Source organism: Micromys minutus, assembly GCF_963924665.1.
Source record: "Micromys minutus genome assembly, chromosome: 13".
Lineage (NCBI taxonomy): Eukaryota > Metazoa > Chordata > Mammalia > Rodentia > Muridae > Micromys > Micromys minutus.
Genome location: NC_137982.1, coordinates 5,341,349 through 5,365,431, shown reverse-complemented (window position 1 = coordinate 5,365,431; position 24,083 = coordinate 5,341,349). Strand labels below are relative to the sequence as shown.

At 52.6% G+C, this 24,083-nt stretch overlaps 1 protein-coding gene across 11 annotated transcripts in view; it reads left to right on the top strand.

Annotated features, from left to right (window-relative positions):
• The window catches only part of NTNG2 (netrin G2), a 58,454-nt gene extending 34,371 nt beyond the window's left edge, over positions 1-24,083 (top strand). For 4 of the 11 annotated variants that reach the window (XM_080928063.1, XM_080928067.1, XM_080928066.1 and 1 more), the window contains 8 exons: positions 11,452-11,624; positions 13,898-13,924; positions 14,774-14,911; positions 17,940-18,014; positions 19,588-19,689; positions 21,336-21,503; positions 22,566-22,700; positions 23,239-24,083. In XM_080928063.1, the coding sequence (XP_080784189.1) occupies positions 11,452-11,624; positions 13,898-13,924; positions 14,774-14,911; positions 17,940-18,014; positions 19,588-19,689; positions 21,336-21,503; positions 22,566-22,700; positions 23,239-23,693 (1,273 nt within the window). In that variant the 3' untranslated portion in view covers positions 23,694-24,083. The remainder of the gene's footprint in view (positions 1-11,451; positions 11,625-13,897; positions 13,925-14,773; positions 14,912-17,939; positions 18,015-19,587; positions 19,690-21,335; positions 21,504-22,565; positions 22,701-23,238) is intronic. The other 7 variants (XM_080928070.1, XM_080928069.1, XM_080928068.1 and 4 more) reach the window with 7 other exon arrangements.

Sequence of the window (24,083 nt, the reverse complement as noted above, 5' to 3'; positions counted from 1 at the left end):
CCTGTCCCCAATATTACAGAGCCCACCAAATATTCAGACTCTCACCCACAAACAGCCCAAGGCCACAGGTCATGGCTCTCATTATCCTGGAATCAAATGGGGCCTCGGTAGGAATTAACACACACCTTGAGGCCTACCCCACCCTCTACGCAGCCGTACCCCCTGTTCAGGAAGGAAGGGTCCTGATGACCACTCTTCCTTTATCACTCAGAGCTGATACCTAGCCAGCCAATGCAGAGTTGGAGTCTGCCCTGTGGTAACCAAAGGCTCATCAAGATTTTCCCAAATAGAAGAGGAAAGTTCCTCTCGGTGATAGAGAGGAAGGCATGGCTAGCTGCCGTAAAGAACTAGCTTTGTTTCCAACTTTATTATCCAAAGGGTCAGAACCCGTAACTGTGGCCTTGGCTGGCCTACTGTGTGACAACAGGTGGTCATTTGGGGGAGATAACAGGTTTTGGAGGCCAGTTATGCAGAACCCTTTCTGTAGTGAGTTGCTTCAGAAGGAGACAGGATGGGCTCCCCCTGCTTCCCACATAGGTACCCCACTTTAGATGTAGTTGTGCGTGACTCCCTTGGGGCTCAGTCTTTGTGGGGAGCCAGACCTGGGTCTCCATCCTGCCTATCTCCAGCACCTCTTGTTTCATGCTCACCCAAGCTCCTGCAGCCTCCTCTTTGCCCCAAGGAGCAGGTGACATCACTCACTGGCTTGGGAGCTGACCTACATTTCACAGCCCTCCTGTCTGGGAGTTGCTCCAACACCCGCTTCTCTTGCCCAGAGGAGAGAAGGGCCGGCTCACGATTTTTGTGGCACACTGATGCCAGGCTGAGGCCCAGATGGTGCCCCTACTGGTAACTCCTGGGCATCGCCTGCCCCTCCCTGCTGGGCAGGGCACGCTCCAGCCTGGCACAAGCTAGAGCCCCTACGGTCCTCCATGTGGCTGTCAGACACCCAGCTGGGCCTGCCACGTGTCCTGAGAGCTAGGCTTGTCTGGTGTGAGCCTTCCCTGGGAGGTGAACCTTGCCCTGTCTTGGAAATGTTATGTTCTCCAGGGACTGACTTAGGACTGTCAGCTCCAGAAAAAGGATGAGGTAGGTAAGACCACAGAGACCCTGCAGCCTATGGGAGACATGAAGCTAGATTTAGCAGATAAGTGGGTGCACCACACAGGAAGCTGGGGGGGTGGGCACAGCTGAGCAGAGGGCATGTCTTGGCCACATGGTAAGCAAGGGTGGCAGGTGAATTACAAGACATCTCAGGTTCAAGCTTTAGATGAACAGGAATTAGTGCTTAGTTTCATGGCACATAATTATGTAAACAAAAAGCATTCATTATTTATGTGAAATTCAAATACAACCTGGAATCCTGTATTTTTGTTGTTTTTGCCGAGGCTGGCCTCAAACCTTTGACTGAAGCGACCTCTTGCCTCTTGGATGGCAAGAACAGGCATGCCTCGGCTCCCAGCCAGTAACCAGTGCCTTTCACTCGCTGTCTTAAGGCTCCATGTGGAAGTGATTTCAAGAGGTTAGAGGCTATGTCCTCCACCCCATAGGGGACCCTAGAGGCCTCAAGCCAGTCACATTTGTTCTGTTGTCAGCTAGCCACTGAGACATGGGGCTGTCCCTTAGGACCACTAGGAAAGACTGGAAAGTACAGCTTTCTCACCCCACTGGCCTTTGTGCTTGAAGGCTGTCAACCACAGGAAGTGTTTCTTTTCTGAGCCTCCATCCTCCTCCCTCTCCACTCCATCCTCCTCCCTCTCCACTCCCATCCTCCTCCCTCTCCACTCCCATTCTCCTCCCTCTCCACTCCCATTCTCCTCCCTCTCCACTCCCATCCTCCTCCCTCTCCACTCTCATCCTCCTCCCTCTCCACTCCTATAATCCTCCCTCTCCACTCCATCCTCCTCCCTCTCCACTCCCATCCTCCTCCCTCTCCACTCCCATCCTCCTCCCTCTCCACTCCCATCCTTCTCCCTCTCCACTCCATCCTTCTCCCTCTCCACTCCATCCTTCTCCCTCTCCACTCCCATCCTCCTCCCTCTCCACTCCCATCCTCTTCTCTCTCCACTCCCATCCTCCTCCCTCTCCACTCCTATAATCCTCCCTCTCCACTCCATCCTCCTCCCTCTCCACTCCCATCCTCCTCCCTCTCCACTCCCATCCTCCTCCCTCTCCACTCCCATCCTTCTTTCTCTCCACTCCATCCTTCTCCCTCTCCACTCCCATCCTCCTCCCTCTCCACTCCCATCCTCCTCCCTCTCCACTCCATCCTTCTCCCTCTCCACTCCCATCTTCCTCCCTCTCCACTCCCATCCTCTTCCCTCTCCACTCCCATCCTCCTCCCTCTCCACTCCTATACTCCACCCTCTCCACTCCCATCCTCCTCCTTCTCCACTCCTATACTCTTCCCTCTCCACTCCATCCTCCTCCCTCTCCACTCCCATCCTCCTCCCTCTCCACTCCATCCTCCTCCCTCTCCACTCCATCTTCCTCTCTCTCCACTCCATCCTCCTCCCTCTCCACTCCCATCCTCCTCCTTCTCCACTTCCATCCTCCTCCTTCTCCACTCCCATCCTCCTCCCTCTCCACTCCTATACTCCTCCATCTCTCCTCCAACCCTCTTCCTTCTTCCCCTCCCACCCTCCTCCCTTTCCTTCCACCCTTCTCCCTCTCCCGAGTAGCTAGACAGTGTGTTAGGCACTTAGTAAAATTTAATGACAAGACTGAAAATCCAAGGTTTTATCTAACCATTCCTTTCATAACTGAGACCCAGAGAAATAACTCTTCAAGGTCATGCAGCAAATCAACCCCAAGATCTGGGCCAGAAGGTAGCTGCTGAGTCAGCACTGAGAGAGCTGCCCTCCTCCCCCTAATCTCTGCCATCCTAGTGGAGAAGATGAGAATGCTGTGCCCATCTGCCCCTGGCAGTGTGGGCTGGTCCACCCCACACTGCCCCTTTCTTCATGATTAAATAATGTATTCTGATGGCTAAGCTGAGAAGAACTTAGTAGTAGGGGAAAGCAGCCTGGGCCAGAGTTTTCTGGTGAACTGATTTTCAAGGTCAAAATCAGGGAAGAGACCCTTGGGAGAAATGATTCCTCCATGAAGGAGAGACATCTGAGTGTAACCAGGGGCCCAGGGCCACCCACAAGGCCTAGACTTGAGCCCTTCCTGGAGGTCCAGCTCAGAGAGGCCAGGACTCACAACTCCTCCACAGGCCTCTGCTGCCCCCCAGAGACCTGAGTTATGGCCTTGACCTATGGAGTTCCTGTCTTCTCACACAGGAGAGGGGAGGAGTGGGGCCTTGTGGGTATTCTCCAGATTCGGTTAATAATTCAGGTGCTGGTGGGTAGCAAGGCTTCAAGTTACTCACACGCTTGCTTGTTTACTTCAGGGTCTTCTAGATTAGAAAAGGAAAATCACAGGACAGAGGCCTGAGCTAGGGAAAGATTGTGTCTGTGTCTGGGGTGAGGCGGGCACTTCTGGGAGCTTGTGTCTGTCTGAGAGCCAATTAGACCCTGGGCCACAGCCCAGATGTCAGAAATGGAATCAATCTCCATTGTACACGTCTTAAAATTACTCCCTCCCATGTCTTCTTTTGAGGCAGGGTCTTATGTAGACCAGGCTGGCCTCCAACTCTGTGTGTAGCTGAGGATGAAGTTCTGATCATCCTGCCTCCACGCCCTCAGGGCTGGGATTACTCTCCACCACCTTCTGCAGAGCCTAACAGATTAGGAAACTGAGGCAGAGTAAAGGTGCATTCTTTCCTATGGCCATAACAGTAAGTGGCTAGTAGGACCCAGGGGTCAGGGCCACCAGTTCCCAGGCTCTGTGAAAGGAAGAGAAAGAAACTAGCCCCGATGTATGGGCACCTACTGTGTGCAAAGGGCTTTGTGTCATACCAGCGTTTCCAATGTGTGCATGTACCACAGGACAGACACCTGCTTCCTGCCCATCACTGTGTCATTTATTCCCTCAAGAGTGGTCTCCTGACAACCCAAACATAAAGCAGATTTGTATTCCCATCATACAGATGAGCAAATAGAGACTCAGATGGACTGGTAACCTGCACCTGTGCTGGGCAGAAGCCCTGCCCACTGCCGTGCTCCCCGTGTCTACCTTGCCTCTAAGGTACTGGGAGATCAGCCATGAGGAGCTCTGTGGGTGTGGCTGATGTTCGTACTCCAGCCTGGTACCATCTTTGTCCCACTGTGGGCGAGCCCTCAGAGCTTCTGTGGCTTTCCCAGGCCTCAGTTTCCCCATCTGCATATTTGGGTGGGGGCAGGTTGCAAGAGCTTATAGGATGGTTCTCACACAAAGTGGGAGCTTCAGGACCAGCTGTCTTTGCCCAAAACTTTGAAGGCTGGGGAGAATGAAGCAGACATTGCCAGTGAGCCTATTCTGGGGCTGCCGCCACACCCCGACCCACCCATGTACGCGTTGTTCATTCACTGGCCTGAGCTCTGTGAATGGAGCTCACCTACATGCAGGTGCCCATTTAAAGTGGGCGTCAGTGCCCCTTAAGATTCGTAGAAGTCTAGGAAAAAAGTAGAAGAAAAGAAGAGGAAAAACAGGTTTAAGATAGCTTAGCAGTTAAGAGCAGACTACTCTTCCAGAGGTCCTAAGTTCAGTTCCCAGCACCACATGATGGCTCACAACCATCTGTAACAGGATCTGATGCTCTCTTCTGGGGTGTCTGAAGACAGCTACAGTGTACTACATTAAGTAAATAAATCTGACAAAGAAGTAAATTCATACAGGGCTGGTGAGATGGCACTTGCCACTAAGCCTAACAGCGTGAGTTTGATCCCAGGGTTGCACATGGTGAAAAGAGAAAACCGGCTTTTAAAAGCTGTTCTCTGACCTCCACACATGCTCTGTGACCTCCACATATATTCCATAGTGTTTGCACATACACAAAATAAATGTAATTTTAAGCCTTTCAGCCTCAGCAACATAGGGAGTTTGAGGCTAACCTGGGTTATATGAAACCCTCAAAAAGAACACTCAGCCAGGCAGTGGGGGTACGTGTCTCTGATCCCAGGACTCAGGAAGCAGAGGCAGGCTTCAAACTCTGAGTTTGAAGCCAACCTGTCTACAGAGCAAATTCGAGGAGAGCCAAGGGCTACACAGAGAAACCCTGTCTGGAGAAACAACAAAGAAAAAAAAGAAACACTTCCCCACCACCCCTGAGGTCTCTACTTAGCCCAGACTGGACTGAAACTTGCTGTGTAACTATGTAGCCCAGGCTGACCTAGAGCTCACAATGTGACAACTTTAGGACATCTTCACCACCTAGGAAGAAATACCACTGCCCAACAGGCTCCCCTTTCCCCATCAGCCCAGCAACTCCCACTATTTTGCTTTCTGACTGCCCAGGCTGGCTGATAAGGACAGTTGGTGGCAATTGGCTTATACATTGTTTTTGGCTTATTTTGCTTAGTATCTTGTTCTTAAGGCCCACAACTTTGGGGTACAGAAATTCAAAAGTAGGCTCAATTTCTCTTGCACGGGTATCCTTGAGCAAAGAGGCCTTATGCATTATCTCCCTGAATTGACTCATGCACACAACCATAGGAAAGGACTCTGTGTTTTGGAGAATGTGATTGAGAGGCATAACAGGCTGATAGGAAACATGGCTGCCAGGCACCTCATTGAAGAAGTGACATTGTTGCTCAACTTGCCACCTCTGCCTCAAAGAATCAGCTTTGGAAAAGGTACAAGAGCCTTTCAGCAGGGGCCAGGAAGAGGGAAGAGCATGCACAAAAGCCCAGAGGATAGCTAGGTCAGATCTTAGGCTAGATAAAGGTAGAGAGAATGTGTTTTAGGGTTTTACTGCTGTGAACAGACACCATGACCAAGGCAACTCTTATAAGAACAACGTTTAATTGGAGCTGGCTTACAGGTTCAGAGGCTCAGTCTATTATCATCAAGGCAGGAGCATGGCAGAGTCCAGGCAGGCATGGTGCAGGAGGAGCTGAGGGTTCTACATCTTCATCTAAAGGCTGCTAGGAGAAGACTGGGTCTTAAAGCCCATGTCCACAATGACACACTTCCTCCAACAAGACCACACCTACTGCAACAAGGCCACACCTCCTAATAGTGCCACTCCCTGGGCCAAACATATACAAACCACCACAGAGAATGAAGAAAAAGAGGAGCCAGTGAAGTTCCCCCACTGCACCCCCACACAGAGAGGCAATGTCATCCAGAAGTACTTGCAAAGTCAAGAGAATAAAAAACCTCTGCCATTAGCTGGGATGGTGTGGGCCACTAGTCCTTGGGGAGCCTCCCTTCCACCAGCCAAGGTTCTCCAGTCCTTCATGGAACTGACAAGACCTAGATGCTTTCCATGTTCTGGCAGAAGATAGGGAAAGGTTGGGACTGCCTGAGCAGAGCCAAGGTCAGGGAAGGACCCACTGCATGGCCCTAGACAACTCACTCCCCTCCAGGCCACCGGGCTCTAACAGCCACCCTTCCTGTTAGCATGGACACAATCTGTTTCTCAGATCCAGCTGATCTCTTATGCATTTTTAATAAGCCAAGGTCAATGTTGTCACCCAAAGTTGATGGCAGTCTTTTCTCTACATGGCTGATGTCTAAAAATATCCGCTCCTCAGGCCAGAGGTGTGGAATATACTCCTGGCTTTCTACAACTGGGTGTTCCTTTCCAGCTAGCTCAGCAGGGTGTTAAATAAAAATTCACAAGAATTTTAAAAAGAAACAAAAGAAAGCTTTGGAAGACAGATACACTTTGCAAACAAATTTCTGCCAAAGTCAAACAGATTTCTCTCCTGGAGGACTTGTAGGAGACTTTGGTACACTTGTGTGCACTGTGAGTTGGGTTGTTTAGGGTATCAGGGCACCATTGCATGTTTGGCCAAAGAGGCTCAGGCATAAGACCTTCCTTTACGTGGATTTCCTAGGGCTCAGTGTCCCCAAGAAGAATCTACAATGCCAGCTAATGCCTGCCATCCACCTCTGTGCCTTTGGAGGGGTGAACTGGCTTCTTCTAACTCGACCCTATAGCTCAGAGCTACAGTGAGAACCCACAGGGCCAAGCTAGCTGCAGGACAGTATGAGTAATGACATCTGTCCATGTGCCTTTTCTGCTGCCCTGAAAGCACACTGACAAGAGCAACTTGAGGAAGGGAAGGCTGATCCTGATCGGCAGGGAAGTCAGGCAACCGGTCACATGACATCCAGTCAGGAAGCGGAGAGAAATAATATGAAAGCATGCTGCAGCTCAGCTTCCTCTCACCAGGATCCCAGCCAGGGAATGACGCCACCCACAGTGGGCAGGTCCTCTCATTTTAATTAATGCAATCAAGATCAACCCCGCAGGAATTCCCAGAGCCCCCAGGTGATTCTAGATCCTGTCAAGTTGACAGTTAACTTTACTATCACAGTGTCTTGTCCTGGTTTCCTCTCCGTGACTGTGATAAAGCACTGAGACCCAAAGCCTCTTGGGGAGAAAAAGATTTATTTGGCTTGCACTTTCAGGTCACAGTTCATCATTAAGAGAGTCCAAGCTTTGTTATTTCACACAACATTACCTCTAGCCAGGACTCACACACAGTAACAGGAGTTCAGCAGAAACCACGGAGGAGGATGCTTGCTGGCTCAAACACCTTACACTTAGCTAGTTTCCTTATATAGCTTAGGACTGCCTGGCCAGGGAATGGTGCTGTCCGCCATAGATGGAGCCTTCTGCATCCATTAACATTTAAGACAATCCCCACTCCATGTTATAAACCAGTCTCGACCTTGGAAGGAGTTAGACCTATGTGTCACGTGTGATTCATGTTGTATGATCATTTGGAAAGCCATTACCATACCACCCCCCAAATCCTCTGCTCTGCCAAAGAGTGTGTCAGTGTGAACCTAGGGACCCTAAAAGCTGGGATGTGACCCAGTGAGTATAGTGCTCAACTGTTGCTCCCATTCCCCACACTGCACAGACCAGGTGCTGGTGCTGTCCTGTGATCCCAGCGCTCCAGAGGTGGAGGGAGGTAGAGGCAGGAGGATAAAAATTCAGGGACATATTTAAAGAGTTGGAGGCTTGGGATGCACAGGACTGTGTCAGGAAAAAGATCTGACACAGAAAAAGGTAAAAATCATTTGTAATGCTACCCATCTCTCTACCACTTGCCTTTCTTTAGGGTACCGGTGTGTGTGTGTGTGTGTGTGTGTGTGTGTGTGTATAATTTGGGAGAAGGTGGACAGCGTCTCACAGTGTAGTGCAGGCTGACCTGAAACTCACTTCATAGCCCAGGTTGACCTCAAACTTGTGGCAATCCTCCTGACTCAGTGCTGATTACAGGTGTGAGCTCCCCACTGGGCTATAGAACTGAGGGCTTCACTGTGTCCACTCGGGTATCTTCCTTTGTCATTCTCCATGCTCGACATGCTGTGTGAGCCTTGTGACCTCAGAGGTTGGAGTCTGGACCCATGTTCTAATCTCTGAAGAGAACATTCGGGAACTGTGGCTTTTGGGCCCCACATTCAAAATGTTCCTGGCAGCTGGAAGCATTCCTTGGCATGTGCGTTCATGACTGAGTGATTGGATGTACAGCACTTTAATTTACAATGGATCCTCATCTACCAATCACAGCCTACCTTAAGCACTTCCCTAACATTCCCACTGACTAGCCTGTGGCTCGATAGACTTGCCACACTTAGTGGCTTATCTTCTAGAAAACCCCAGCTGGTGTAGTTTATTTTGTTCTGTATGAGAGTAAAAAGAATGGCTACCTAGGTATGCTTCTACACCATCATAAAGTCAAAAGATGGTGAGGAAAGACTATAAGTGGGGTGTTTTGTCCCTTAATTTCCTTTATGTATCAGGAAAACAAGGAGGAGGCCGTGGAGGGCAGACAACCTGGCCAATCCAGCAATGGTGGATATTTGGTGGGGTTTGCCTCCCATATTCCTGCCCCAAAAGGGGTCCCCTGCTGAGACTGTTTCTAGTGAGGGGACACAGGCACAGGAAGAGAGAGGCAGAGACAAGACATAATGAAAGGTGACAGGGGTGTTAGCTATGCATGATGTGAGCATGAGGAGGCAAGTAGCGATTTACCTTCTGGGAGGATAGAAGGAGCGTGCTGTGGGAACACAGAACATCACCCAGCAGTTTGGTCGGGGAGCCATGGGGGTGGAAAAGGAGTCAGTAAACATATTCCTCAACCCCATGCTGGGGGTAGAACCTCGGGCCTGGCAGGCTACTCCCCAGATCCCAGCAATAGTCTTTTGGGGACAATGTTGTTCTCCAGGTATGACAGGGATTCCAGATATCTGCTGGTACCCTGCCTGGGCTTTGTCCCCAGACAAGCCCATGTGCTCAGAGAAACCACGCTGTTGTAAAATGTCAACCAACCCATTGTGTCCCAGCAGGGTGCTGCCAGCTGCCACCATCTGAGCCTCCTTTGTATCGCAGGAACCTCCTCACACTCCTGCTCTTTCTAGAAGGTTCCCTGCTTCTAGGCTGTCTTGCAGATCTGGGTTTGGAGAAGTTCTCCCTGGAGCTCCATGAGAGCAGAGCTCTGCCCATCTTCTTCGCCAACCATTAAACTTACCTAATTCATTAAACCTCCAGCTCAAAGCCTGCTACAATACCGGTGCCCTATAAAGATTTTCCTTGCATATTTTAATAAAAATAAGATTTCACTCAGCATACCAGTCACAATTTGCTTTTTGCAAATATTGACAATATAACTTGGGAGTCTGCCCATCTCAGAATGAGGCAAAGTCACACACAGTGGCTTGCCTCCCCCACTCCCTACTAATTTTGTGAATTTGGTTTCGTTTTCTGGACAGGGACTTTCTATAGCCCTGGATGACCTGGGACTTGAGATTCTCCTGTCTCAGCCTCCTGAACACTAGGCCTTGCAGGTGTAGGCAATTGTGTCCAGGTCTTTCCCCCAACTTTGGACTGCTCTGAACTTCACATTCTCCCCACACACAAACACACACAAAGAGTGCCTCCTGTTCCAACTACCATCTGGGGTCCTCTTTTCCTTAGTGTCATTGCTGTGTGGTCCTGTCTCACCAAAAAGCACCTCTCAACTGTCCCATAAGTGCACTTAAAAATATTTCTGGATTTTCCTAAGAGCCAGTTTGCAACAGCGTCGAGACAGCTGGCTGCACTAATGTGATAAACACCTTAGTATCAAGGGCCATGGGACAGCTGGCTTTCTTGGGTGTGTTTCCACCAAGGCCCAGCCAAGTGTACACTTGGCCCTGGATTGACACACCTTTGAGGTCCACTGGGGTCCCCCCCACCTTTGCAGCAATTGGCACCCTCCGGCATCCACCTCTGAGCAGCCAGGTGCCCCCCAGCACCGCACGGGCTGCATCCCACTTGGTACTACTCAGTGTTTGCTCCGACCTCTGCGTTTGGTGGCCCAGATTTGGTCTAATTCAAGTCCCATGCCAGCGTGAGCGATCTAGAAAGGCCCCGCTCTGGTTGTGTTATCTCTGATCTTCCAGGCTGTCAGGGCTCAGTGCCTGGAGCCCTCCAGTCTTAGGGGTCCCCAACTCTACCATGAAATGCTTCTATTAAATGTGCCCTCATCGATCTTGGGTTTCCACAAGGTAGAACTTGTGCAAGACAGGTGGGACCTGTGCAAGTTCCTTTCCCTTTATTTACCAGCTTGCACAATGATGAATAATGCATGTGTGGGTGAACTGACAGGACGAGAAGCTGGGGTTTCCTCTGTCACCCCAGTGCCTGGGTCTGCAGCTCTCAGCCAGGACTCTGAAGGTACAGTACACGCAAGGGCATGGCTCACGACCCATCACCTGTCTGCCCACCTCAGTTAAGAGAGAAGTGTGGGGGTGTAGCTCAGTGGGTCAAGAGTTTACATAGTGTGCACAGAGCCTTGGGTTCAATCTCCAACACACACACACACACACACACACACACACACACACCGACACACACACACACACACACACACACACACACACACACACACAAACTTTCTAAAATGCATGTGATAACCAATACCTGTACTCCTAGCACTCGGGAAGTAGATGTGGGAAGATCAGAAGTTGAAGGTCATCCTTGGCTATGTAGCTAATTCAAAGCCAGCCCAGGCTTTGTGAGATCTCTTTTAAAATAAAAATAAAAATAAAAATAAGAAGGAATTAAGGTGGTCAGGTTGCTGAAACATCTGAGATCAGAGAGTCTCTCCTAGCAGAAGTCTAGGAATCCAGCTAGACGACAGCCAGAATCAACCTCAGGGGGCGTCCAGAGCTCCCATGGCTGGGAAGGGTCTCCAAACCATGGGAGAGGGAGTCTGAACTCGTTGTGCAGAAGGAGAGTCTAAGTGTGCAACGAACCACTGGCCTCCAGACTCACTCATAGGACATGCCAGCACAGACCTGCCCATTCCTGCCCTGAAGCTTGCTGACCTCCTCCTCAACACCCCCGTCCTCTGCTCTCCTCAGGTGCAAGTGCAACCTGCATGCCAATCTGTGCACCGTGCGTGAGGGCAGCCTGCAGTGTGAGTGTGAACACAACACCACAGGTCCCGACTGTGGCAAGTGCAAGAAGAACTTCCGCACACGCGCCTGGCGAGCTGGCTCCTACCTGCCGTTGCCCCATGGTTCTCCCAACGCCTGTACGTATGTAGCCTGGCCGGCTGCAGTCCTCCTTCTGTTCCCCAGCACGGCAGCTCACATGTGCACGTGCGCACACCACACACACACACAGAGGAGGGGAGGGGACAGCTGGCATAGATACATACACGTTTCCCCTCCAGTTCTCCTCCTCCATGTCTCTAGGCTGTACTCAGCCCTAGTTGCAGGCAGACCAACCTCTCTCAGCATCTTGTCTGCCACCCTTCTTTGTTCTGGGGGTAGGGCAAGGACCCCGTGGAGATGCAGAAGAGGGGGTATGGTGAATGCACCCTAAGGATGAGTTTTATAGGGTGTATGCCACATGTCACATCTGGCACTGTGTCCCCAGCCCAGCTGCCAGCTCTCAGTGTAATCTTCACATTTTGTAGATATGTCCTTTGAGACTCTTGGTCTGAGCCCCTGCTCCCAGCCCAGTCTTGTTCCCCTTTGCTCGTGTTTTGTCCACACATGTCTGCATCGTGAGCACCCTTTGAGAGACTCCCCTCCTCAGAACATGCTTCATGAAGTCACCGCTCCCACAAGTCTCTAGGCTGTGAGCAGAGGAGAGCCTAGGCTAGCACATGAAACACACCAAACGACCTGTTCCAGGCTGAGGCTGCACCAGATGCCATATGTCGCTTCCCTAAGTCCTTACAATACCACAGGAGTGTTATGACAAACCCACCCTCCAGATGAGCACCCTGAGGCCCAGACAGCACAGTGCCCTCCTGGCTCCAGGACCCAGTGACAAAACCAGGGCCCACATATTTCCTAAACCACCTGTCCCATCTGGCACCCTCCCTTACCCCTAAAAGATTCATGAGGCTTTAGACTGATCAAAGCTAAAAGCTCTAGCAAGGCAGACAGTGACAGGCATGGTGTGCGTGGGCTACAGCCAGCAGTGTGACAAGCCTTTGAAGAGGTGGCTTGCCTGGCACCTCCAGGCACTCAAGGGTCTTCAAAGGCACAGAAGGGGCTTGGCGGGCTGCTGGCCTGCCCCCTGTTTAGCTCTCTCATCCTGGGTGACTCTACATCTCTTTGTATCCTGAATCTTCCTTTAGTCCTTGTGGCTGTCTCTCACTGGTGGGCTTGTCTCCCTTCCCTCCGTCCTAAGGCCAGACCCAACTGCCAGCACTTCTGCCTGGCTCCGTCCTCAGCTTCCTGACTGTCACCTCCACCATCACAGACCAAGACTCCAACCTGCAGAACACCTAGGGCTCTGTAAAATGGACTTATTGCAGCCTCCAGGTCCCCAGGCCCTGCCTAAACAGCAGACAAGTGGCTTTTATGTGTCTTGTCTCCCCCCTGCCGTGAGAGCCTGCCCCCCCTACTTCACCGCCACTTCCCTCTACCCACCTCCTCTCAGGGACCTCTGCTTCATAATCACAGGGGCACCCCCTCCTAGTGCCCACTACCGAAAGCCTTGGGGATGAAACCCTAAGTTGTCAGCCCCCCTCCCCCAAGTACAAGGCCTCTGTGAGATCACCCTACCTGTTCCCTCCATGTTCCCCATCCCCAAAGCCAAAATCCTCTATGCCCTGTCTCTTGAGGGGGCAGACTCTGAGAGAGTCTTGCCTCTGCGTGGCACTCCCAGCATCTATGAGTCCTTGCTCTCAGTGCTCACACTCCCTAGTTCTTGTCCATGTCACATGCGTACCTGCTGAGGTGTGTAAGACCAGAATAGATGTAAGGAAGCCATGTTACCACCCAGCCCACTGTCCCCTCCTATTATAGTAAAGCCTTTCTCAGAACCATCTAGAGTGAAGCCATGACCTTCCTTCACCCCTTCCTTCCGTGACTGTGACTCTGGGACGGTGACATCCTTGGTCAAAACACAACCCAGGCTCCCTGTCCCACAGAGGCCCAGAACACCTAGAGACTTGAACTCAGCCTCCCCATCACCATATCTCCCAGCAGGCCACACCCCAACTCCATGCTGATGACCCTGTCCATGAGGGCGTTTTACTGCCCTAAGGAGCCTGAGGGTTGAGGTTAAACAGGAGGGAGGGGGGAGGGCTTGTCACAGTGTCCTGGGGGAAGAGACAGTTTACTGTATCCCATCCGTAAAATGGACTAAAAGCAGCCTTCAGGCACTCAGCGGTGAGAGTTCCCATAGGTATGGTCCCATTGCCCCTGTGACCAGTCTCCGGCCCTCCTTCTCTTTAGCGAGGCTGGAGGACACCTCTGTGGCTCCCCCTTCCTTGTGCACTGCCTGTGCTGGGTGGAGGCAGCCAGGCCTCGTGTCTAACACTGTAACCCTCTTGTGATCCTACAGGTGCAGCTGCGGGCTCCGCCTTTGGCAGTAAGTACCTCGCTCGGAAAAGACTGCGGCCAGGCCTGGAGATAGGGCATAAAGGGGCTGCTATCTCTTGGGACCATCTCTCTATCTCTCTGTCTCTCTCCGTGTTCCCTAAGTGCACGCATCGGCCTCTCCACCTCATCTCAGGTCTCCTGGGAGCTTTCTTACGCTGCTTTGAAAGATGGACGGGGCTTTTTGTGTGATTTGGGTTCCCTGACCATGTGAACAGACTCCCCTGTCCCATCACACTCTGTTCTGTCCTTTGTACACAGCCAGGGCCTTTTCTACTAGAGCAATGTCTGCCCCCTGAGTTTGACCATTTGGTATCTCCTCCAGGCAGCCTCCAAAGTCGGTCTGCTCTGCTGTAAGGCTGGAGGGGACAAACTCTGATGCCTACCCTCTGGACGTCTAGGGCATGTCAGGCTGGGGAGGGGCATCTGCAAGAGTGTAGGTGTCATAGAAATCCTGAGGATGGTGTCTGATGTGGGTGCCCGTTGACTCCCATCCACTTGGTCCTCCCAAGCATGGAGAGGGGCCAGGTGGCTGTGCAGGGCATGCATGGTAGCATCTCGTCTAAACATGTAAACTCAGCCCCTACCCCAAAGGATCTTCTACTCCCAAGAGTCAGCAGGAAGGGGCCCGTCAGTGTCAAACTGTGGCAGACCCCAACCCTTAAGGATGCTTCCAGGGACTTCATCATGTTGTCTCGGCCAGGCTGACTCCTGTCTGGGATGCTAGTGGGCAGAAGGAAACTGGACTTCGTAAGCAACACTGGCCCCAACATCAGAGTAAGGGAAGGATTCTCTGGGATGCTCCACCCTACTCTTTCTTGCTTTCTCCATGTCTTGCCAGGTATCAGCAGGTCCAGAAAAAACCCTGCCCCCAAGGCCCCTATGGTCACTGAGGCCACAAGGAGGGGTCCTATCACTTCTATCCCCTTCACGTCCACCATCCAAGTCCCTACAGCCCTAAGCACCCCACAGCCCACAGGTAGGTATGCCTGTCCCTTCCCCTCTTGCCTTCCTTACCCAGGGAGAGCAGATGCTTGCCTCTTAGAGTAGAAACTGCTAGCAGCAAGCCCTATAAGTTGAGGGGGTCCCCAGGCCATAAGAAACCATTCCATCAGGAATCCTAGCCAAGGATGAAGCTCCCAGAATTGTCTCCAGCTGTCCCTCCAAGCATTGTAAAGAAGGGTCTGGAGGCCAGTGTAGCCAAGGATACAGGGGACCTTGTAGGAAGGGTGCCCATGACAGCCAGTGCACACAGACATTCAGCCAGAGATGGTGCCGTGTCACTCAGACATGGTTTGTTGTTCGTCCATGGAGCTGGCTCAGGATCTGTCCCCAGATGGTCACCTACTGGGATCTCTGTCCAGGTGCTGGCCAGTGGGAAGACAGGGCTGGATTCATGGAGATCATGACGAGAGACAGGCCCAGGCAAACTCCTGCCTTACAGAAGGACTACATGTGTAGATACACACAGGCCTACAGACTTGACTGGCTGTTTGCCTTCCTGAAAGAGGATTTGTGCTTCCAAGTGGTGTGGGCTCCTGATGTGGCCCTCTGGGACTCACCTGGGAAAGTCTTGCCAGGGCCTGCTCCACTGCAGATGTTGGGAATCTAAAAAGATTCTTCCTGCCAGAGGGTACTAGGAAGATGGTGGCCAAGTAACTTGCTACTGGCTCCAGCAGCCTATTCCTCCCCAACCTTCTCAGGGGACATGTGGCTGAGGCTCCTTATTCCTTGGATAGTCCTGACCTTTCTTCCCGTTCATTCATTGTCCCTGCCCAGACACTCCTTGCCCCATAGTGGGTGACATCTGAGGCTAAAGATCCCTCTAGCAGTTGGGGAAGAGATCAACTCCACACTCTATCCTATCTCTGCTTCACAGGGTAACCTCTCCAGGTCAATGGACAGCCTTGAGAAAGTCACCTTCCCAGGGCCACACCACAGGGACTCTCCATGACCTCTCTGTGGGGAATTGTGTAGGGAGCTGGACCAGGAGATGAAGACTTTTAGGGGAAACTTCTGTGTATGGGGCCCCATTTGAGGTGGAGGAATCTGGGCTTGAGGCTTAGCATCCTGGGCCTCCTTCAGAGACCTTTGGACTTTACTGAACCTGTGATGGGCAGAGGGGAGCAGAAATAAGCAGGAGAGGTGGGGTCTTCCACCTGCCACTGACCAGTGGTCCATCAGGGTGGGAGACAGGCTCTGACTGTCAGGTACTGAGGAACTTTGGACCCACTTGGAAGCTGTCTTTGTATAAGTGTGTAAGTGCCTCAGAGAAGGCAGAGGAAGTCCAGAGAGCTCTCTCCGGAAATGGGGGTCTGTAGTCTGAAACTCCCCCTGGGGTACAGGACTGGCTGACTCCAGGACTTTGCTAGTGAGCAGGAGGCATGCTCATCTTCCAGGCAGCAACAACAAACTTACAGTGACATTCAGATCTGCAGTTCTGAGCCCTGTGCTGGATGGCTGAGCATTAAGGGAAGGAGGTGGCTTCAAAGTAACAGCCAGCAGCTTGCATCTTTGCATCTAGGACATCCTTAGCTCCTGTGTGGCCTGTGCCCAGAGTCTCCGGGACACTTGGCATACCTCTGGTCAGATCCCAGTTGCATGCAAGTGTTCAGCTGGCTGGACAGTGTTATCTTCCTAGTCTTACTGGGGAGGGGATGAAGGCTTAGGAAGAAGCTGCTGCATGTATGGTATGTGAATTATACCACAATAAAGCAGTTGTTTAAGAAGGGGAGAGGGAGGGAGACAGACAGACAGAGAGACAGCTTCCTAAGTTTCCCAGGAAACCCAAAGTCCAAGAGCTGACTTGCTCCATTCACTCCCTGCCCCCTCTGCCATTCAGGGATCCTGTCCTGAAGTATTAGTGCTTAGAGGTGGTCCCACCATTAAAACCTAGCTAGCATGGCTTCTTGGTTCCAAAAGACCCTCCGTGTCTGGTCTTGGCACACAACACAGGACACCCAAGCATGTCCTAGCAAACCACAGCCAGCAGCTTTCTCTTCCTGGACCCAGTGCCTTCTACCAGGTTCTCGGGCCTTTTTACCCACAGCTCAGCTGGGCCTTGAAACCGCAGCCCCAGATGCTGTCTGGAAGGCAGTGCTTTCCTGAAAGCCAGGCTAGAGAGCCTAATCCTTCCCAGCCTCCTCAAGGGGGTGGGGGGGTGGGGGAAGCAAGCTCAGAAGCAAGATGCCTTGGGGGTGGTTTTACCAGGGCTCTAATTAAGCCCTTGCCAATTTGGGTCCTTCGGTCTTGTCTCTTCGCTGAATACCATATTAGTATCAATTTGATGTCCAAAGGCTTCAGCTGGGAATCTCCTGCCATTTTTTACCTGGTAGAATTTCTATTTCTTTTTCCATCAACCACCACGAATAATCCCTTTCCAGAGGGGAAGACATCAACTTCCCGACCCCCACCCCCACAATCCCCTCCCAGTTCTGTCCTTTGAATTTGGCACAGCAATTGCTGCCTGTGCGTCTTGCTTGTGTCAAGCTCTGGGAACTGAATGTTGGGAATGAGGCAGTTGGTGACTCAAGCCAAGGACCAGGAGGTGGAAGGGCAGTGATCAAAAAGGAGAATTAATTAGACTTCCGAGAACACGCTGGGGAGCCTTCTAGAACTTTTCTCAATGTGTCTGGCATCCTGGCCAGGGCATCATCCCCCAGTACAGCATTAGCCTGAGGCTTCACACACAGGACCTGTTCTGGCTGGCTCTTAAACTGGAACAAAAACCACACGAGGGAAGGGTTTTTGAAAGCAGTGCCGGATAAAGGAAGAAATGTCCAAAGCCCACAGAGCCTCCGGCAGGGGGCCCCCTCTCCTCAGGCTTCAAGTGTGTGCATATCCGCTGCAGCTGCTGTGGTAGTATAGATGCTGCCTCTGTAGTGAGCTTGGACCCTGGTTCAAGGCCAGTGTAGACAGAGCCTGTAGTGTTGCTTCTTACAGGAGCCTCTGAAGGGTAGGGACATCAACCCTCAAATGATTTGATTTCTTCTCTTCTTCTTCCCAAGGACAGACCAAACCACCTACTGTGGCCCCACTTGGGGACAGCTCCGTCTGGCCCCAGGTGTCCTCCAGTGCAGAAGGTATGGGGGCAGGGCCAACGCCAGGCCTGAGACTCCAGGAGCTCCATTTTAGACCTTCCCCCTCTAGTAGATGTAGCAGGGCTTATATGGCACGGGGACCCAAGAACTGAATGGAGTGGGGAGGCAGAAGTTAGGGTCAAAGCAATGAGGTGAAGGACCTGTAGCTAGCCTCACCTTCTCCCAACTCTGCCCCTACTGGAAGCCTATAGGTCACACCTCTAAACCTTCTCTGGGTCACACATGGGATACCTAGGCAGCTGATGGAGCCCAGAGAGGGTCTATGAGTAAATGAAGGTGGCAGAGGAAGCCTGAGGTAAAGACTTGTCAGCCTAACCACTTAAGTGAGGGTGTGAGCCATGTAGAAGCCCCCCAGGACCGGATCGAGAGAAGTAATTATTCTCCCACTGTGGGGAAACACCCAGGATGTAGTAGCCATAGATGGATGTGGATGTACCTGGGATAGTTTAACTCCTCAGAGAGGAAGATTGTCCTAAGTTGTCCCCAGTTGACCTGTTCTCTGTCCTATTGTCCTTGCCCCACCCCATCCAACACCAAAAGCTCCCCTTCAAACCCTTCCCCATGGATGAGCATCGAGCCAGGCTTTGAGCGCCCTCTACTGGCAAATGATTGAACAACTAGTGGGGTCAGAAGTTCTTTTAGCATCCTAGAGGCTCCTCAATCAACAACACATCCTCTCTAGAGACGAGTACACGAGTCATCTCCTGCCCTGAGCCTGCTGAAGAGCCAAGAGTCCTAGAGGGAAGCCTGTTTTCTCTATGATAATAGCGAGCTTGCCTTAAAGAATGGAGCTGGGCCTTGGCAGGATTCCAGGCAGGGAAGGGTACTGCTGATACATTCTTGGCTTGATAGCACTTCAAGGATAGCAAAAGACCATCATAGCTAGAGCAAAAGGATGTCCTCTGAAGGGAAGAGCTGCAGTCTTAAAAATATTTAACATATTTATGAGTATGTTTTGCTCACACGTATGTTTGTGTACTACATGTGTGCCTGGTGCCCACGGAGGTCAGAACAACACTGGAACTGTCCGTGATGAGCCAACACATGGGTGCTGGGAACTGAATCCATGTCCTCTCTAAGAACAAGCGCTCTTCACCACTGAACCATCCATCTTTCCAGCCCCAAGATGCAGTCTTTAATGCCAGGCTCAAACTGGGAGTTTGACCAGGGGAGACTGGGAGATGGAAAGGGCAGAAGTGTGGTGTCATTTGCTTTCAAACAGCCACATATCTCTCAGTGTCAGCAAATGTTTTGGCAGCAGGTAGAGGGTGTTAGGAGATAGAGAAAGTACCTGGAAATTGTACCAGAGGATGTGTAGGTGTCCTTGGGGGACCAGAGGCAGTACGTGCCCACTGTCATGGCTACAAGGTGCTTCACTGGGACTCTGAGAAGAGCCACACCCTACACCTGAGGGCCATGTAGTCCCTCCCTACCTCAGATGTGAACAGGTAACAGGTCACTCTCAAACCTTGGTCTAGCTTCTCCCTTAGTACAAATGGCTTCCCTGGTAGCTGGACTGTGGCAGGTATAAGAACTAGTTTCTCATCTCTCTAAGCTGTGGCTATCTCTGTCGCCGTCCCTTCCCAAGCCAAGGACTCTACACTTTTCCAGCTCAAACCCAGATCTCCTCAGGTGATACCCATTGAAGAATTTCAAGGTAAGGAGATGGCCTGAGTCAGCCTCCCTCCTCCTCCCCAGTTCACTGGAGAAAGAGGATGCAGGACAGAGCTAGCTAGTCGGAACCCACTCAGAAAACCCTCCCAGAATAGCTGGGTCAAGGTTAAGCTGAGTTTCTCCAGCCCCAAGGGAGCTAAAAGCTGGAATGAGTCAGAAGCCAACTCAGGCACAGTGGGCAGGCACATGGCAGGAGAAGCAGCTGCCACAAATAGCCTGTCCTGGCTCCCCTGGGAGGTGTGGCCCAGGGGCTTGTCTTGGTTGGAATGGAATCTAGGACACCCGGGTCACTAGCAATGCTCTTTGGGGGCATTTGGAGGATGCTTCCTGGTGTCTCTGGAGGGCCAAGGTAAAGAGTCGAGTCATGCAGACCCATGAGTGGATCCACCAGCTCTCCCAGATGTGTCGCAAAGGTATTTCTCTAGCTCTCTTGTGTCTTTGAACATATGGAGACCAGGTCAGCACCACCCTGCTCATCACGAGAAAGAGAGCTGAAGGGATAGTTGCTCAGAGGGTGACCAGCCTTCATGTGCAATGGCAAGGGGGTATAGAGTCCCTTAGAAGGGACACAATGATGGTCCATCCTGCTGAAGGAAAAGTGACCCTCCACATTGACCTCTGCTACTGCAGATCCTTGACTTAGGCAGTCATGGGAGTTGACAGAGTCGTTCGAAAGGTCAGCCTGAGAACCATGTGTGGCGGGTTGAATATGTGGCTTGGTTGGTAAAGTGCTTGTCTGACACACAGAAAGAAACTGTGCCAGAGTCTCCGAACAGCATTAACTGGGTGAGGACTTGCATGATTGTAATTCCAGGAGGTAGAGGTGGGAAGACCAGAAGTTCAAGGTCATTCTTGGCCAATTATTGAGTCCAAGGTCAGCCTGAGCTACCTGAAACTTCCTTTGGTTTGTTTTAAAGCAACAAAAGCAAAAACATTTGTGGGAAGGAGAGTAAAAGGTCCCACAATGGCCCAGGGATGGCTTTCCTTGGTTTCAACTGAACAATGAGATTCAAAAGCTGGGCTGAGACCAGAGGAAACCAGGAGATAGGTGCCCAGAGTCTTACCGAAACTAGCAATTCAATGCCACTCAAATTTGGGAGACGTTCAGCTGGTAAGAAGGGTCTTATAGGGACTTGCAGAGACAGTAGCCAGTTTCCCTCTTCCAAAGCAGCATGGGAGGAAGGTTCTGCTCCATTCCATCATGTCCCCTTCTGTATGTGACTCCATTCATCACAAGCCCTTGAGACCACTATAGCAAGCATGGGTCCCTTGCACCGCCCCCCCCGCCCGTAAATGCAGGCTGTAGCACGACCCTGCCCGCCTAATCAGCCCCAGCATGTGGGCATCCTTCAGACAGCACCTCGCCCTGTGACCCAGTCAGAAGCTAGCATGTCCTGGCCTCCCTCCCTGATCGTCGGCCCACAGGCCTCCCGGGGACTCAAAGCTGACAGGGTGAGCCTTATCCACATGCTACAGAAGTGTCCCTGACCTGAAGCCCCTTCCAGATCCTCCTCCAAAGATGCTTCCTGTCACCTTCCCTTTATATTCTTGGGTATGTCCTTCTCTGTATCCCACCACACACACGCTCACTGACCACGGGTGTTTGTTTCTCCCACTTGGCTGGTCCAGACTGTGAGTGTTACGGCCATTCCAACCGCTGCAGCTACATTGACTTCCTGAACGTGGTGACCTGTGTCAGCTGCAAACACAACACTCGAGGCCAGCACTGTCAGCACTGTCGCCTGGGCTACTATCGCAACGGCTCTGCTGAGCTGGATGACGAGAACGTCTGCATTGGTGAGCACAGGAGCAGGGGTGGGCCTCAGACCCACAGAGTCAGCTGGGGACACCCACAGGGAGGCCTCTCCATCTGAGCATCTCAAGGGGACAGAAGCCCTCTGATCCACGCAGTGACCTCCAACTGTGCAGACACTGGAAACATAGGTGCTAGGTAGAGCTGAAGGCTTGCTCTGGGAAGTTGGCCCGTCCCTTGCCCTCTCTGGGCTCATAGAAAGCTTGGCAGAAGACTAGGTGAGCAGTTTCTCTCTCTCCTCGGTTGTTAAAGCTGTCCTTCAAAGCTTCAGAGCCAGCCGGCTAAAGCTCTCATAGGCACCCACTCTTCAGTGTTCTGGTCCAGCGTTGGCTTTTTTCTGTAGAGACACCCCATGGCACCTCCTTGGGCCTGGAAAGGGGACAAGTGCCAGGCAGGTCTCAGGTCTTAGCCGGCAGTCAGCAGAACCACCGCCCACCCCACCCCCCACCTGACCGGTTGCAAAGCTGGAGCTGTCACTCTGGATCACAGCTGAGGCCTTCAGATAATTCCATCAACTCTAAAGTGATCAAGCAGAATTGTGCTGCCAGTGTGACACAGGGCCAGCTGCAGTGACAGGGCAGGGCCAATGGATCTGATTAGACGTGCCCCTTCTTGTCTGTCTGTGCCTCCATCTTAGGTCAAGCACTGGGCTTCAAGGACTGGGGGCCAAGGACACTCGCATACCCACGCGCACACGCGCGCACACACACACACTATAGTCTCCTGGTCAGACATCCGTCACCTATCACACTCATAGCTTTGTATTGGTAGCCAGAAAGAAGAATGGGGCTGGCCCAGCCCTCACAGCGGAACTAGAAAAAGTGTTGGATGCCAAGAGAGGAAAAGCTATACAGAGCCTTCTCTTGCCCTGTGAATGTGCCAGCAGTCCCCAGTACAGCCAACCTTGTGGGGAGCATCTTCAGGGAGGGCAAGATACCCAGCTGAAAAGGATATAAAGGCGGGTTCTAGAAGCTGGGCCTGGGGCAGGACCCACTTGGAGGTGTTCATGGTCACTCTGGCTGCACCATGCTCTTGTTTTCTCCCAGAATGTAACTGTAACCAGATCGGCTCCGTGCACGATCGCTGCAACGAGACAGGCTTCTGCGAGTGCAGGGAGGGCGCGGTGGGGCCCAAGTGCGACGACTGCCTTCCCACGCACTACTGGCGCCAAGGATGCTACCGTGAGTAGACTCGCCCTGATGGCAGAACCTTTAGGCTGGGGGCGTGGTCCAGCATGGTGGGAGGGACCTACGTGGGCCTGTTGCTGCCTGGGCGTGGGCTTTGAACACGTGACTGCAGTGAGAACGATCTGATTGGTTGTGTGTGTGGGGTGGGAAGTATTGCCGGGTCTTCAGTGAATGGAGTCCGTGGCAAGTGGGAGCCAGGGAGGAGGGGAGCTAGGGCTTCAAAGGGAGCTGACTAAAGTTGGCTAGGAACGCTGTAGACTATGCTCAAGAAATGGAGGCTTGGGGAGATCCGAAGAGCTCCAGGTAGCCGCAGCAGAGTATGCAGAACTCTGGGGGCAGATAGCAGATGCTTCTGGAGAGCCGCGCCACTGCCGGGGAGGGACGGAAGAGAATGGGGGTCAATGGCGGGGGACAAGCCGGGGACAGGTCCTTGCAGGGATGTTTCTCACGGTATACGTCCTAAGTACCGCCCCCACCCGGGGGTGGGGAGTGTCCCTGCTCCCTAAGGCAGAAACTCAGTCCATCCCCACAGCTGCCTCAACTGCCCCCTCCGGCCCGCAGCCAACGTGTGCGACGATGACCAACTGCTCTGCCAGAACGGCGGCACCTGCCAGCAGAACCAGCGCTGCGCCTGCCCGCCCGGCTACATCGGCACACGCTGTGAGCAGCCCCGCTGTGACCTCGACGACGCTGGTCCGGATTGTGACCGCGCGCCAGGCACCGTCCCGCGCCCCGACACCCTGCTCGGATGCCTGCTGCTGCTCGGGCTGGCCGCCCGTCTGGCCTGCTGAGTCCGTTCTAGGGGTCCGGGGGTCCCGGGCCCGGCGGCGACACGGGTGCGGCCGAGCTGCTCCCAGGTGCTACTCGCAGAGTCCTCCCGCCCTCCCTGCTCCGCCCGCGCACACCAGCCCCGCCCGGCACTGCCCTCGCCGGCCACAGGGGGCGCTGTGGAGCCCTGGCCCGGCGGACTGCGATTTTCGTTTTTAATGACCTAATGTCTCCATCATTTTTCCATTTTCCCACGTTTCTTTCTTTGCTCTCCACTTTTTTCTTCTTCTCCCTCTTCCCCCCTCCCGCTCCTCCCTTCTCCTCTCCGTCCTCCTTTCTTTTGCTGGCGGTGAGACAGGGACTGGGGAGAAACGCTGCTCATCCCAACACCCGCAGGTCCTGCCACACACAAACACACACATACACAGAGAACTCTTGCGCACACCCCAGCGCCTGTTCCTGGCTGCCACCACTAGCCAGCGGACCCGGAACACTCCAGTTGCCTACAACTCTAGTCGCTGACTTGATTCTCTTTTGTATCTTTTTTTTTTTTTTTTTTTTTTGCACTCACCAGACCCCAGGCCCCCAAGGAGGCCTGGAGACAGAGGA